The sequence below is a fragment of the Syngnathus acus genome, chromosome 4 (genome assembly GCF_901709675.1).
Source record: "Syngnathus acus chromosome 4, fSynAcu1.2, whole genome shotgun sequence".
NCBI classification, from domain to species: Eukaryota; Metazoa; Chordata; class Actinopteri; order Syngnathiformes; family Syngnathidae; genus Syngnathus; species Syngnathus acus.
The window spans coordinates 5,667,094-5,680,249 of record NC_051090.1 but is presented as its reverse complement, the minus strand read 5'-3'; the positions used below and the strand labels follow the sequence as shown (position 1 = coordinate 5,680,249).

The following is a 13,156-nucleotide window of genomic DNA, read 5'->3' as shown; positions in this document are numbered from 1 at the left end:
CACACACAAATAATGTAATATTACCAAGCATTATTATACTGCATTAAAAAAAAACATTAAAACAACATCAGGTGTTTGTTGAGGTACCAGCCGAGTAATATTTCATTGTAACTGAGTAGAAAGACAGTATAGTAACATCTCTTTGCAGTCATAACAAAAATAAAGCACCTATAAAATGCACACACGACAACAAAGCGCTTTGTTGGGCTTAAGGCACACTGATCCAGTCCTGCAGTCACATGCAGGGCCACAGTGGTGAATGCTTTGTTAGGTTAAATACAGTACATGTTGTACAGTACATCGAGACGCTATTGCGTAGAACACCTTGATAACAATTACAAAAAAAATAAAATAAAATAAAAAAAACACCCCTGTCTCTTTGGGAAGGTAACATCAGTCTATCTCTTTCGGCACTAATGATACATTGATTAATTACTCATAAAACCAAACTAACAGTTTACAATATTAACATATCTGATGTTTAAAAAAAAAAAAAAAAGGATATACTGCTATATACAAGTCAGTGAGAGGCTTTTTTTTGTTACGAGACATCAAATAAATTATTGACTAAGTGCAAAAGGACGCACGGGGTAGTGAAGGTTGTTTTCTCTGCAGGGTCAGTGAGCCTCCAAGGTGATTCTACAGATAAAGATGTTTTTATTGTCCAATCCTTGACATTGTGATTATTTTGTGGAGGTAAAAGCAGGTGAGAAAAGTTGATTTACCTTTTGGATGTGCGTTTTGGATTCGCTCGCCACGAGTCCTTACATTTGACAAAGGTAAGCTCTTGCGTTAAGTTGGTAGAATCGGGATCTTTGATGCAAAATACAACCCTGGAGAACATATTGTAGTTAGTCATCATGCATTCTGCAAAAGTAGAATATCCCAAACTTCTAGAAACTTACTTTTGCTGCGTCTCTCCAGCCCGAATGCGAATTTTATGCACCTCCATGTCGGCGCCGTCGGAGTGGCCGGACCACCAGGAGGAAACCATCTTCAACATACTGGAAGCCGACCAGCCGTTTGACTCCTCCCACTTGAACGTCAACATCAACAGCTCACCGATGTCCTTCTCGGTCACCAGTAGGAAGGAATGCATCCTATTTGCTGATATTTTCTCCTTCCTGTCAGACGGAACCGTTGAGTGAGCTGTTGGTGTTTACCCAAGTAGGTCATAAACGTTCAACCATGAATTTACATCACACTCACAATTTAAGCTGCAGGTCGTCCACCTCTCCTTTGGTTCCGAACAGCGAGACGGTCAGTGAGGGCTCCATCTCTGAGCGGTTCACTTTACTGGAAAAGTGGATCTTCAGCTGGTAGTGATAAACTGGACAAGGAGTCATATAAATAAGACACCAGTCCAATACAAGTACTTTTGATACAAAAACAAAAACAATTACATCATTTACAAAGTAAGTGTTGTTTGGTTTTGATTGTTGTGATAGCTTTAATATTTTTTGCAAAGCGCTCACCTCTGTAGGGCATGGTGGCTCTGGTCTTGGTGTACAACTGTACGTTGCGCACCTTGCGGACCTTGCTGATGTCGTAGCCCACCGTGTTGCAGCGGTTTTTGCGGCAGTTGAGGCACATTCCCCGGTCGAACCTGTCGTTACTGCTGCAACGGTAGGCCTTGGCCGCCTCCTCCTCGTTCAGCAGCGAGTCAATGAAGAGGTGGATGGAGCGCTCGTGCTCGCACTTGACCGCATCGGTGATGGCTGCAGAAAGAATAGCACGTCGAAAAATTCATTGAGCAAACTAAATCTCAAGCCAAGAAGATCAAGAGCGGCAATTTGGACAAAGACTCATTTTAGCCACGTTCGGGCCCCTCTGCTTCTGTTCAGCCTTCTGTGAATGGGGTCATTGTGTGAGCCGCAGTAACAATGTTGACTAAGACCGATTAGTAACTAGCAAGCTGCTGGATTGTTTTAGTTTGGACTAATAGCGCACATGTGATGTTGGACACCAACAATATGTAATAAATATCAACATCGAAATATGTAAGGGACTACTGTATTCAAAAAATGTTTACTGATTGAGTTTGTTCATACTTGGAAATAATATTTCATACCAAATATCCCAAATTTGGCAATCTTCTCCAGAGCGCCTCTTAAGTTGCAGCCCGGCTGGAAGCTGCCTCCATTTGGGTAGATGTCCACGTGGCCCACAGGCTGCTGGATGCCGATACTGAGACCCAAAGAGCCTCGGGTGAAGGTGTGGAGGACGTCCACGAAGCCGGCGTCATCCGGGGAGAGGCGCCTGTGGGCGTGCTCGCCCTCAAAGTCAGGCCCGGCCGGGTCCAAACCTGCAGACGAAGATGGGGGTGTGTCAGAAGTGACTTTGACGCGTTGGTGGTACACAATGTTCTTTTACCTGTTATTCTTCCAACTTTATTGGTCGCATGGCTCCCCGCAAAGCCTGCCACATGAGCACCGAGGCTGTAGCCAATCAGATGCAAGTTGTCAAGCGGAATATTGGTGGTTTCCTGTAAAATGCCCAGAATGAAAACAAATGTTTGTTTTATTCCGTTATTCAATAATAGCTCAACGTTACGCCCCCCGCGCCCCTAATGAGGACGCGTGTTATAGAAAATGGATGGATGAATAGATGCTCCCGCTGACCTCAATCCAGTCAATGAAGCGTGCCACCTCCTGCCCCACCGCCTTGGTGTTCTGGGCCGCGACCACGTAGTGGTTCTGGGCCGTACTGAGCCAGTCCACCACGATGACGTTGGCCAGCTGCTCTCGCTCGTACAGCGCCGACACCAACTTAGCCACCCAGCTTTCAAACATGCCGCTCAACTAGGGAAGGTAATGATGGAAAAAATGAAAAATCTTGATTAATAAACACCATTATTCATTGAGTTTAAAACAGTTTGTTATGCTTCGGCACCGGCAGATTAGCATATTGGGTAGCCGCATACTTTTTGTCGATCTGCCCTGAGCAAATTTACAATCGGGACAAGTCCCGACTCGTGGAAGCGTGTGAAGTGTCTTACCGTCCACCCGTGGATGATGAGGAAGGTTTTGGCGGTGCTGTTGAAGGCACAGGCCGCCAGCGAGTCAGCTCGGCCGGGTAGGATGTAGCACAGGTCATCTTCTGGGTGGGAGGGTCTGCGTAGGGAGAATCTGGCCACCGTTTCATTGGCGTCATACTTCTGCTCAGACAAGTCTTTGACGGGATCCAGAAATTTACCTGAGTGGAGAGGAAAGTTTTGCATTAAGTGTTTGTTTTTCGGGTGGATGAGCTAATGTTCTGGCTGGAGAGGCTCGCCCCTTGTGGCCCCTTAAGACTCGACTTCATGCTGTCAGACTGCTCTCCATGGAAACCAGAAGCGGCTTCTAAAAGTTTCTGAGGAGTTAGCTGACTCAACAGTGTGTGTGTGTGTTGAGGACCCTCATATTTATGAGGTTGCAAATACAGAAAACTGTAATTATTTAAATTCCTACACAATTCACGGTACACTGAACGCATCCCCATTCATTGTCGCTTTAACGTTTCCACACTTTTTTGCTCTCGAATGACCCCAAACGTATCACATACATGTCTATTAAGTTAGCATATCAATTGTTGGAGCTCAAACTACGTCACTATAACTTTTCATACGTAAATGTAGACTACAGAGGGGGGGGGGGGTCTTTTTTGGCAACTCACCCAAAATAGAATCGGCCAGTTCTTGCTCCAAAGAAGTCACATAACGAACTGCTGCGTTCAAGACCACTAAGCAAAGAAAGCCAACTCTCCAGGCTTTCATTGCTTTGACAGCTTTGTTCAGAAAGTGTCTTCAACCGCGTCAAAAGATGCAGAAGCTTTAATAAATCCTAGGATTTTGTTTTGTAATTTTTCTTTTGTTTGCTAATGGAATAATCCCGTTTTGTGCGTCGTGTTGCGCGCAGTGCGCAGGCATGTGAACCACCTTGAACCGAGTCTGAGTCTTAAATAGAACCTGAGCCGCCCCATTGGCTGTCAAACTCAGGGCGGAGAATGGAAACATACCGTTGTTGTAAAGTCAATCATTACACTGGAGTGGGAGTGCATTAAAAGCCCAGTCGGCAACATGATGACAAACTCAGACTTTGTTTAACACCTGAGGGAACACACTAAAAGCGTTCGCAACGCAGACAGTACTTCTCGGCCACCGTAGTCCTGTATTTCCCTTGAAATAGATTTTTTTATGGCATCTATCTAACTATCTCTTAACTTTAATGTTATGTTATTCTATTTTACTTTGAGGGATTGAAAATAATTCTCATTTGCTTGTTACATACGTGACTAAAAAGGATTAACAGGATTTCATAGTATTCATAATTCATAAAAATGCTGTAGTATTATCTCAGGAAATCACTATGCTCACTTGACCAATTGGAACGCATTTAATCTAAAGGCTTGGTTTCAAAGTAATAAAGACACATTTTATTGGAAGCAATAGATCCAGAAGAGATAAGCAAACTCAATCACCTTCCATTTTCTTCTGAGTCTTTTCCAAACTGCATTGATTGCCTCATTTTTGGAAAACAAACACGCTATGCAGTGGTCGGAATTAGTTTCTCTCTTACAATGTGAGGTTAATTAAAGTTGTGGCATGCTAAGGAGATACTATTGTGTCAGCAGTCACCTATGGCCCAATTGACATTCCAGGACACCGACTGTGAGGCTAAACACAAGGGGCCCCTTTATCCTTATAGCTCCTGCTGTTGCCATGCAACATAATGCAAAAAAAGCGGTTTGACTCTGATGTTAAATAATCCTCAAAAAATTACATATGATTTCAATATCAAATGTTTGTGCAAACACCCCAGGCATGTTGTTGCCAATTGTCAAAATCCAGAAACTGGGATTTCTTTTGATGGTGTGGTGACATACTGCCCCAGTTTTATCTGTCTCAAAAGTACCAAAAGTACAGAACACATTGCCCACTAGAAAAACCAGAGTGCCAGCTGCACATCGAGTGCGCACTCATAATAGACATTGGATGCCAACACAAGACGATGAGGTCATGGTTGAAAAGATTGAACTGTGTTGGCTCACAGCAGAGGAGCCCGAATAAATGAAATGAAAGCTGGACTTGTGTTTTGACACCAAAACGTTTTCAGTATGTGACAAATACAAAGAAATTGACCTTGCTGTTCCAATACTTTTGGAGGGGACTGTTGGCTATCTCTTCACTGAGTGCCTTCAAAACCTTTTCTGCTGGATTAAACATTATATTGCTGCAGCTGTCTTGCATGAATCCATCTGTGAATTTATAAAAAAAAAAAATTCCTCGAAATCTGTTCTCACCCCCTCGCTTTTCCCCAACCCTGGGAATGGATAAAAAAAAAAAGGGATCTCAAAAACAAAATGCTTCCACAGTGTTGAAATAATAACAGCAATAAATTCAAAGTTGGAGACAACAAAATGTCCTGGGTTTGATATTGCGTATTTCCTTGAACTGCTTTGGTTATTTCTAGGAATGTTACACCCATGACTATAATGACTACTCTCACTGGACACTACATTAGGTACTCAGAATCCAGCACAAGAGCAGTGCAAACACAAAAACAAATATTTATAGGTATATGTCATTAATATGTTCTCCACTGAGTATTTTGTTTTAAAAAAAACCATCTAGCAACTACTACACCTAAATCAATTAAATAAATGCTATACAAATGCTAATATGTAGCGAAATATGAAATGCAAGTCTTTCTGTGAAATATTTAACTGGCTCTATTTTTCCTTAAAACAATCCATATCCCTCTTAGAGTAAATGAAAATAATTTTAATTTTTGAATCATTGTTTAAAAAAACAAAAAAAACAATTTAGCATGTACCCTAAAAGCAGCATCAGCAATCAGAATATGTCATTTTTCATCTTTATTAAACCACCTCGGGCTCTTTCTTAATACAGTGCACTGCAAATCGGTTGATAAATGGGCTCAACAGCAGAAATGGAGAACCGTCTGACCCCTCATTCAAATAGCTGGCACATTAGAGAATAATCACAGAACGGCTTCTTATAAAAATACAAACAACGAAAGCATGGCAAAATATATTACAGCGTAATATACAAATATATAAATGTACATTCAATAAATACAATATGGTGTATTCTTGAGATGTATTATGGTTACGGTGCTGGAAGGTCCATCACAAACTACAGCGGCTTGCGTGTTTATTTTTATTTGCAGCAATCATGTAACATGTGTTGCCTTTGAAAGTAAGGCTGCAATCTCAGACTGAGCATAATAATAAAAAAAAAAAATCTGCAAGGAAGAAGACAAGGATGTTTTAAAGTGACCTGTGATACAATAACCAAAACGAATCAAATGAATACAATTCAGAATTCCAAATATCAAACTTTTTTTTTTTTAAATGTCATTTATATGTGATTCAGTAGATAGTCAATAACTCTTTGGTCCCTGTCGATTGTTGGCGGTTAGTAGTTAGGCAAAGAGACAAAAGAAAATGATGGTTTTTGCATTTTTTAGGACAAACACAACAAACGTGCCTAAATTATGCCTGGTCACCCTGAATCCCTCAAATCATCAAAGCTCATACAGGCACAGTAAGTGTATAAATGACAAACGGTAAAAGCATAGACAAATGATTGAGAAGAGAACGTGTACAAATTTAAAATGTGAGCACATCATCACTCATGTAACATTTTTTTTTTTCAAGGTCCACAGTCATTTTGCATACGGTAAGATTGCCAATTCCCATGCAAGTTTTGTCCTTCTTTGGCTGTGCACGTTCAGCTTGATGAGGTGCAGGATGACGTGTGTGTGTGTATGTGTGTGTTCAACTGCATCTTCAAGCATCAATCTGACCAAACAGACTGCCCTGCATCTTCAACTTGTGCATCCTGCAGAAGAGAGAAGACAAAATGTTCTTACTTCAGATTTAGGATTGGCATTCTAATCAATTCATTGGTAATCATCCATTGAGAATTTTGTCAATGAATTTTATGCGCAATTGATTCTCCAGTTGGTCACAACAAGTTTGCGGTTGAAAGAACATGTTGTGTGGTACATTGGTTTGTGCAATACTTCGTGCGTGTGTAAACAGGACTTTAGAACATTTCATTCAGAGAACACGATGATCAAAACTTACAGCTTCTCTTTACGACTCCTGTTGTCTTCTTTGGACTTGACAAAGACGGCATCTTCTCCTCCTCTGACCAGATCGGTGAACTCCCCTTCCTTTGCACTGAAGATCACCCTGCAATAAAAATATTCATAATAATTAAAGCTAATAAATAAACCCTCAGATCCCAAAGTTTTTGTTCAATATATTTCTGTTGGTCTTGACTCAATAATATTTGGACTTAAACGGGACTTACTTAGACTGGGTCTCCCCCGACTTGATTCGTAACTTTCGGATGTTAAACTTGCTGTTGCCCCACCAGTCCGACCAGCTGATGATGGCGTCCTTCTCCCAGCGCAGCTTGACGATCATCAAGTTGCCGATGTCCACGTCGGTGGTGATCAGGAAGGACAGCGTGCTGTTGCCGTTCATGATAGGCCTGCGAGATAGGGGAGGCGAGGTTAGGTAAGGTCAAAGGTGATGTGGTCGACATAACCGAGTGTAACATACGTACAGGACAAAGGGGATGTCTTCTTTCTCTCCGTGGGTTCCATACAGGGAAATCTTTATGGGCTGTTGATTGAAAGTCAGGCTTTCCTGGCTGAACAGGTGTATCTTCACTTGGTAGTGGAAAACTAAAAAGACATACGCATATTTTAGTTTGCACTTATTTGACTTTTACAAAATGAGAAATGCTTTGCTGAATTAATTCAGCTAACTGTGAGTGGTGACTTTGCATAAAAAACTCCCTTTACCTTTGTATGGCATCATTTCCCGAGTCTTGAGATACATCGTGGCACTACGCGTCATGCGGATCTTGTTGATGTTATAGCCGATCTTGTTGCAGCGGTTCTTGCGGCAGCTGAGGCACAGGCCCTTGTTGAAAGCCTCGCGCGAGTTGCAACGGAAGGCCATGCTCTGCTGCTGCGTGTTGAGCAGCGAGTCGATGAACAGGTGGATGGAGCGCTCGTGGGAGCACTTGACCAGTTGGTCCATGTCTGCACATATCACAAACACACACGTTGGCACCAAAGTACAGATGACCAAAATATGTGATTCACTGTCCCTATTTTAAAGGTTGATGTGGTTAAAAGATTTTTAAAATGATAATAAAATGTTTTGGGATCAGAAAAAAAATCTCTTCTAGATTCGCAAGCAAAGTGTCTGACTCCAGTCCTCTAGGTGGCAGTAATTTGTAATAGGAAGTGGTGAACAGCTTAGAAAAAATTGTTGAAAAAAACTGTTTCAGACAAAAGCATAACTTCCAGTCTGGTTCTTGAAGTTTGGTGGAGTTAAGTAAAAACCCCAAAAGCTTTATTGCGTGACTCCAAAATCCAATCCGATTTCGTCTGCGCGTACATTTTGTATACAATCCGACTAGACGCCCGTGAGAACCTCCAGATATAAATTTCTACTGTTTGCCTAATACTTTACAGTTAAGAGAGCAAAGCAGCAAATAAGTCTTTCAACTCGATTCGAGCCAAAACACGCCCGTGTGATCTACTGTAATTCTTTATGTTGAGACCAGAAGCCAAACATGTCTCGATTGTGCAAGTGATCGCTTGTGAGAAGCCAAAAAGCCAATGTTAAGCTACATTGTTTTTATTGGAAGACTATCTAAGCAGAACTATATTGTAAGAATCTAGCTTCAAAATGTCAATATTGCACTTTGCAAGTTAAAATATAAAGAAGCTTATGGTTTTAATCCAAAGCCGATACATACTTTGCAGGCCCTTGATGCCTTCCAGCGCAATCCCCCTCAGGGTGTTCTGGATGTCGCAGCCCGGTTGGAAGGTGCCTCCGTTGGGGTAGATGTCAATGTGGCCGACGGGTTTCTGGATGCCGATACTGCGGCCCGGCGAGCCTCGAGTGTTAGTATGCAGGACATCCACAAACTGGGCGTCGTCTCTAGACAGTACGTTTTGGTCGTCGGCATGCTCGAATGTGGGACCGGCGGGATCCAGTCCTGAAACGTGCACATTGTCGTGTTACAAAGACAACATTGTCAATTGCGCTGACCTGTTTTTGAGTCTGGAGAAGCACTTAAGTGCAGAGAAATGGACAATTACGATAAGCGGGTCAGAGATTTTAAAGCTGGATCAACTGACAAATGAAGGATTGGGCCCACGGGCTGGCACTAATAGGGCATGTGCATACATTTACAGACTTGGAATGTCATAGATTATGTTTTACTGGTATGCAAAAAAAATTATTGCTTTCTTCTAGCCTGTGAGTGTGAGCTGTGGTTGACAGCAGAAACTGCGTGATTGTTTTTTTTAAGTTTGGTTGTTCAGCTGTTTAATAAATGAAAAGCGGGCTTCCTCTAGTGGTAACGTGAGAATCACTGAATTAAATATACGACAAACGTTACACTAGTTAAAAATTGAGTATATTGAAGTGATGAAGCAATAAAGTTGTGATGGACATTTTGAGTTTACCTGTGATCCTGCTGATCTTGTGGTCGGTGAGGTCCCCGGCAATCCCGGCCACGTGCGCCCCGAGACTGTAACCCAGCAGGTGGATCCTGTCCCAGGGCAGCTGCAGTTCTTTCTGAAGGAATCACAACAACAACAACAACCATGTTGAGTGTCTTACCTAACATGTTGTTGCGTGAGGATTTCAAACTAATAACTGGCCTGTGGCTGACTGTGTTTATAAGCTTAAGCGTTGTTTGGAATGTCATCGGGGATTAAAGGAACTCACTTGTATCCAGGTGACAAACTTGGCCACGTCTCGTCCCACCAGTTTGGTGTAGGCGGCAGAGGTCGAGTAGTGCTGGTTGGCACGGGTCAGCCAGTCCACCACAATCACGTTAGCGTTGGGCACACGCTCGTACAGGGCCGACACCAACTTGGGCACCCAGCTCTCAAACATGCCTGTTACCTGTAAGGCATCAACACACACGTGAGGTATAATTAATTTATTTGCAAACAACAGTCCAGGATGTCCTCCGCCTTCTTCCCAAAGCTGGAATAGCCTCCAGCTCACCCAGTAATGAGGATAAGCATGATAGAAAATGGATGGGTATCCTGACAGACCTTTCCAAACAGCAATCCATCCAAGTCAGGCGGCATTCCAAATACGACCTCATTCCACATGTTGGGGTCAAGAGGTGTTTTTTGTGTGTGTGTGAATGCGCATGTACCGTCCAGCCGTGGATGATGACAAACGTCTGCGTCTGCGCATTGAACTCGCACTCATGGATGGTGTCGGGCCTCCCGGCCACAATGTAGCACATGTCGTCATCTGGAATGTCGGCCGTACGAAGGGAGAACTTGGACACGATGTCTGTGTAGTCGGTGAGCCATTCGGCGGTGGTGGCGGGCGGGGAGGTGGGGGTGATGCTGTTGTTCACTGTTGCAACACACACACATGCACACACACGTTAACATGAGAGGTCACAGGGACACAAATTTTCTGCACAGTGCATTAATAATCAAGTCATTTAATATTTTCTATTTTTTTTGCATTTGCAAAACACAACAAAAATTTATTTCCATTAAATAATTCCCAGTTCAAAACTTCCCATCACCTTTTTTTTTTTTTTGCAATTGGCTTTACAGGTTGGTGTATAAAACCAAGACTATGTCGCCCCCTTTTGCATTTAAAGCACATCTACCGCGCAGAAATGTTAAATTAATCTGACGGATTGAATTTTTTTTATTCTTGGACACAAATTTAAACAAAAATCAGAAAGATCCAGTCAGTTTTCCAAAGACGATAAATAAATGCAATTTGAATAGATTTTAAGTGAAAACATCTTATTTATTACTTTAAAAACATATTGTAACTTTTTTTTAGCCTTAACAGGTTCCACATAATCCTCATTTGTAAAAGATATAGTTGAACTAAATAGATGTGCGTGTATGTGTTCTCCCTTATGATTATCTCCCCCCCCCCCCCCTCGTTTTGTCGCTCTTACCAAAAACTGCGTTGGTGGTGAGTTCAGGGTCCGAACAAAAAGTGGCAAAGATTTTTCCCAAAAGTATCCAAGCAGTGAAAAAACATATATTTTCTTTTCCCATATTATTAAAACGTTGGTCCTGTGAGGTGTCTTTTGTAGTATTGGAGGATCTATATCCAAGTTCTAAAATAGAAATGTCGTGGGGTCGTATACACGCGGAGTGAAATTTCTTTACGGTCTGTCACGGTTGGCGCTCCTAAGTCATCTTTAAGAGGAGCTCATTTGCATATTCCAAGGTGATTGGATGTCGGTTTAGGGGCGGGGTTTCCCCAAGGGTCCCTACTCAAAAAATGTTGACCATTCACTCAGTTGAGAACACGAGCGTCTAATATAGTTCACTGAAATAGTTATGGTTCTCCTGTCCTTGATCAACTTTTCCAATATGAGTTATGTGCATGAAGCTTAAGCAGGTGCATTTTAATTTATTTCAGAGGTTCACTTTAAAATGTGAACCTACTTTTCATGTGAAAACAGAAAACAAAACAAAAAATTTAAGAGAAAGTACGACATTTTGTATATACAGCAGGGAAATACACAAAAGCATAAAACCAAATGATATACTGCAAACATTAACATGCAAAAATAATCTACAAAAAATTAACAGTAAACATATACAGTATATGCATACAAAACCCAGTGTAGCAGTTCCCTGCATGAGGTGGTCAAAATATTACGAAAACTATACAGAGTGTTTTTTTTTCTACATTTTCAGTTCATTTTTTGTGCTTTAAAACATAATGATGTTTTAAATCATTAGTTTTGGAACACCCCTGTTAACAACAATCACAGTAAACACATTCAGTTAATATTGCGTCATAATATCAAAACATTTTATTTATAAATTTATTTGTAAAATTAATTAATTGCCTAATATATAAACATATACACATACAATAGTGTTAAAAAAGGTCATTACAGTAAATTAAATTAAATAAAACCATAAAGCCAAAGTACAAAAGTGTAATGTGAGCTGCAACATTGTAATTATAACAATTAAAAAAAAAAGCTTTTTACTTACATTTGCCAGATTATATCTGACCGTTTTGAATAATGTGGATTAATAAAGGCAGGAGGGACATCTGGTGTTAAAACCACAAAGTGCAGCGATGAGGAACAACAACACCATGCAGATGTTGCTACATCATGTCAGATGTAACGTTTGCACACATAGCACCGACGTTGTAAAAAGTCATAAACACCAAAGTGTGGAATAGGACGAGGTGCTTGAACGAGAACATCTGTCGAACTTTTATGATGAATTCCGTTCCCAAATGCCTTTGTGGGAACCTCAATTAATCTTATAGTCTTTACTTTCCGCATAATATTACTTTATGTTCTCAGCTTTCACTTCTTGCCGAGCTGCAGAGGATGGAATAACCATGTTTTTGCTACAATAGAGCAAATGTTTATCATTTTAAATTATAGCTAGGTAAATGTTTTGTGGCCGCAGCACGGCGGTATTGTGGTCTACACGTCTACTGCATAGATCGAATCGCAGTTCGAATCAGCTAACCAGCCGCTGAATCCAAACGAGGTCGGGCTAATGTTGGGTTGAGGATTTGACCCGGCATGTTGGATCAGAATTTGGAGCCAATAAGGAGCTGTACTCATGGCTTAAAGCTACCTTTGAGGTTTTATTTGTTTTTATAATTGCATGGTGGTTAGGATCACATCCTGCCCATGAGCCTCAGGTTAGCCACCCTACAAATAGGATATAAATATAGTCCCTAAGCTTTTTCATCATACATGCAGCTCTATATTTACATACGAGTATGTGATGTCTAGCTGTGTGTTGGGAATTCCGTTTGCGGACATTCAAAGCAGTAAGCCCAACCCGATGATTAGAGAGAACTACACCCAATCCCTCAGTCTTCACCTCGACATCCACCGCCTGACCGCAGAAATCAAGTTGACGACGAGCGGCGACACCACAGAAGAAGAAATGTTAAAAACAGAAAGCAATGACAATAGTCTACAAATAACGTTGTGTCCCTTATTATCATACAATATTTGTATCACTTTCCGTAGGCCTAAAAAGTAGGATTTTATATTCAATTTTTTTTTTTTCAAAAACTAGACTAATGTTGAAATACTTCCCATTGTCACGCTTCTTCATTCAAATTTACA

The 13,156-nt window shown here is 41.3% G+C and overlaps 2 protein-coding genes across 2 annotated transcripts; both read right to left on the bottom strand.

The window, feature by feature from the left end:
* Positions 1-548: 548 nt before the first annotated feature.
* Positions 549-3,931, bottom strand: LOC119122325 (lipoprotein lipase). Its single transcript, XM_037250700.1, has 10 exons — positions 3,655-3,931; positions 2,999-3,195; positions 2,622-2,801; positions 2,374-2,485; positions 2,072-2,305; positions 1,476-1,718; positions 1,210-1,330; positions 906-1,124; positions 726-833; positions 549-639 (listed from the first exon to the last, which is right to left on the bottom strand). The coding sequence occupies exons 1-10, from the start codon at positions 3,752-3,754 to the stop codon at positions 618-620; spliced, it is 1,536 nt and encodes a 511-aa protein (XP_037106595.1). The 5' UTR covers positions 3,755-3,931; the 3' UTR covers positions 549-617.
* Positions 3,932-5,841: 1,910 nt separating this feature from the next.
* Positions 5,842-11,223, bottom strand: lpl (lipoprotein lipase). Its single transcript, XM_037249983.1, has 10 exons — positions 10,988-11,223; positions 10,211-10,419; positions 9,769-9,948; positions 9,504-9,615; positions 8,789-9,031; positions 7,821-8,063; positions 7,580-7,700; positions 7,322-7,504; positions 7,093-7,200; positions 5,842-6,844 (listed from the first exon to the last, which is right to left on the bottom strand). The coding sequence occupies exons 1-10, from the start codon at positions 11,088-11,090 to the stop codon at positions 6,793-6,795; spliced, it is 1,554 nt and encodes a 517-aa protein (XP_037105878.1). The 5' UTR covers positions 11,091-11,223; the 3' UTR covers positions 5,842-6,792.
* Positions 11,224-13,156: the final 1,933 nt, after the last annotated feature.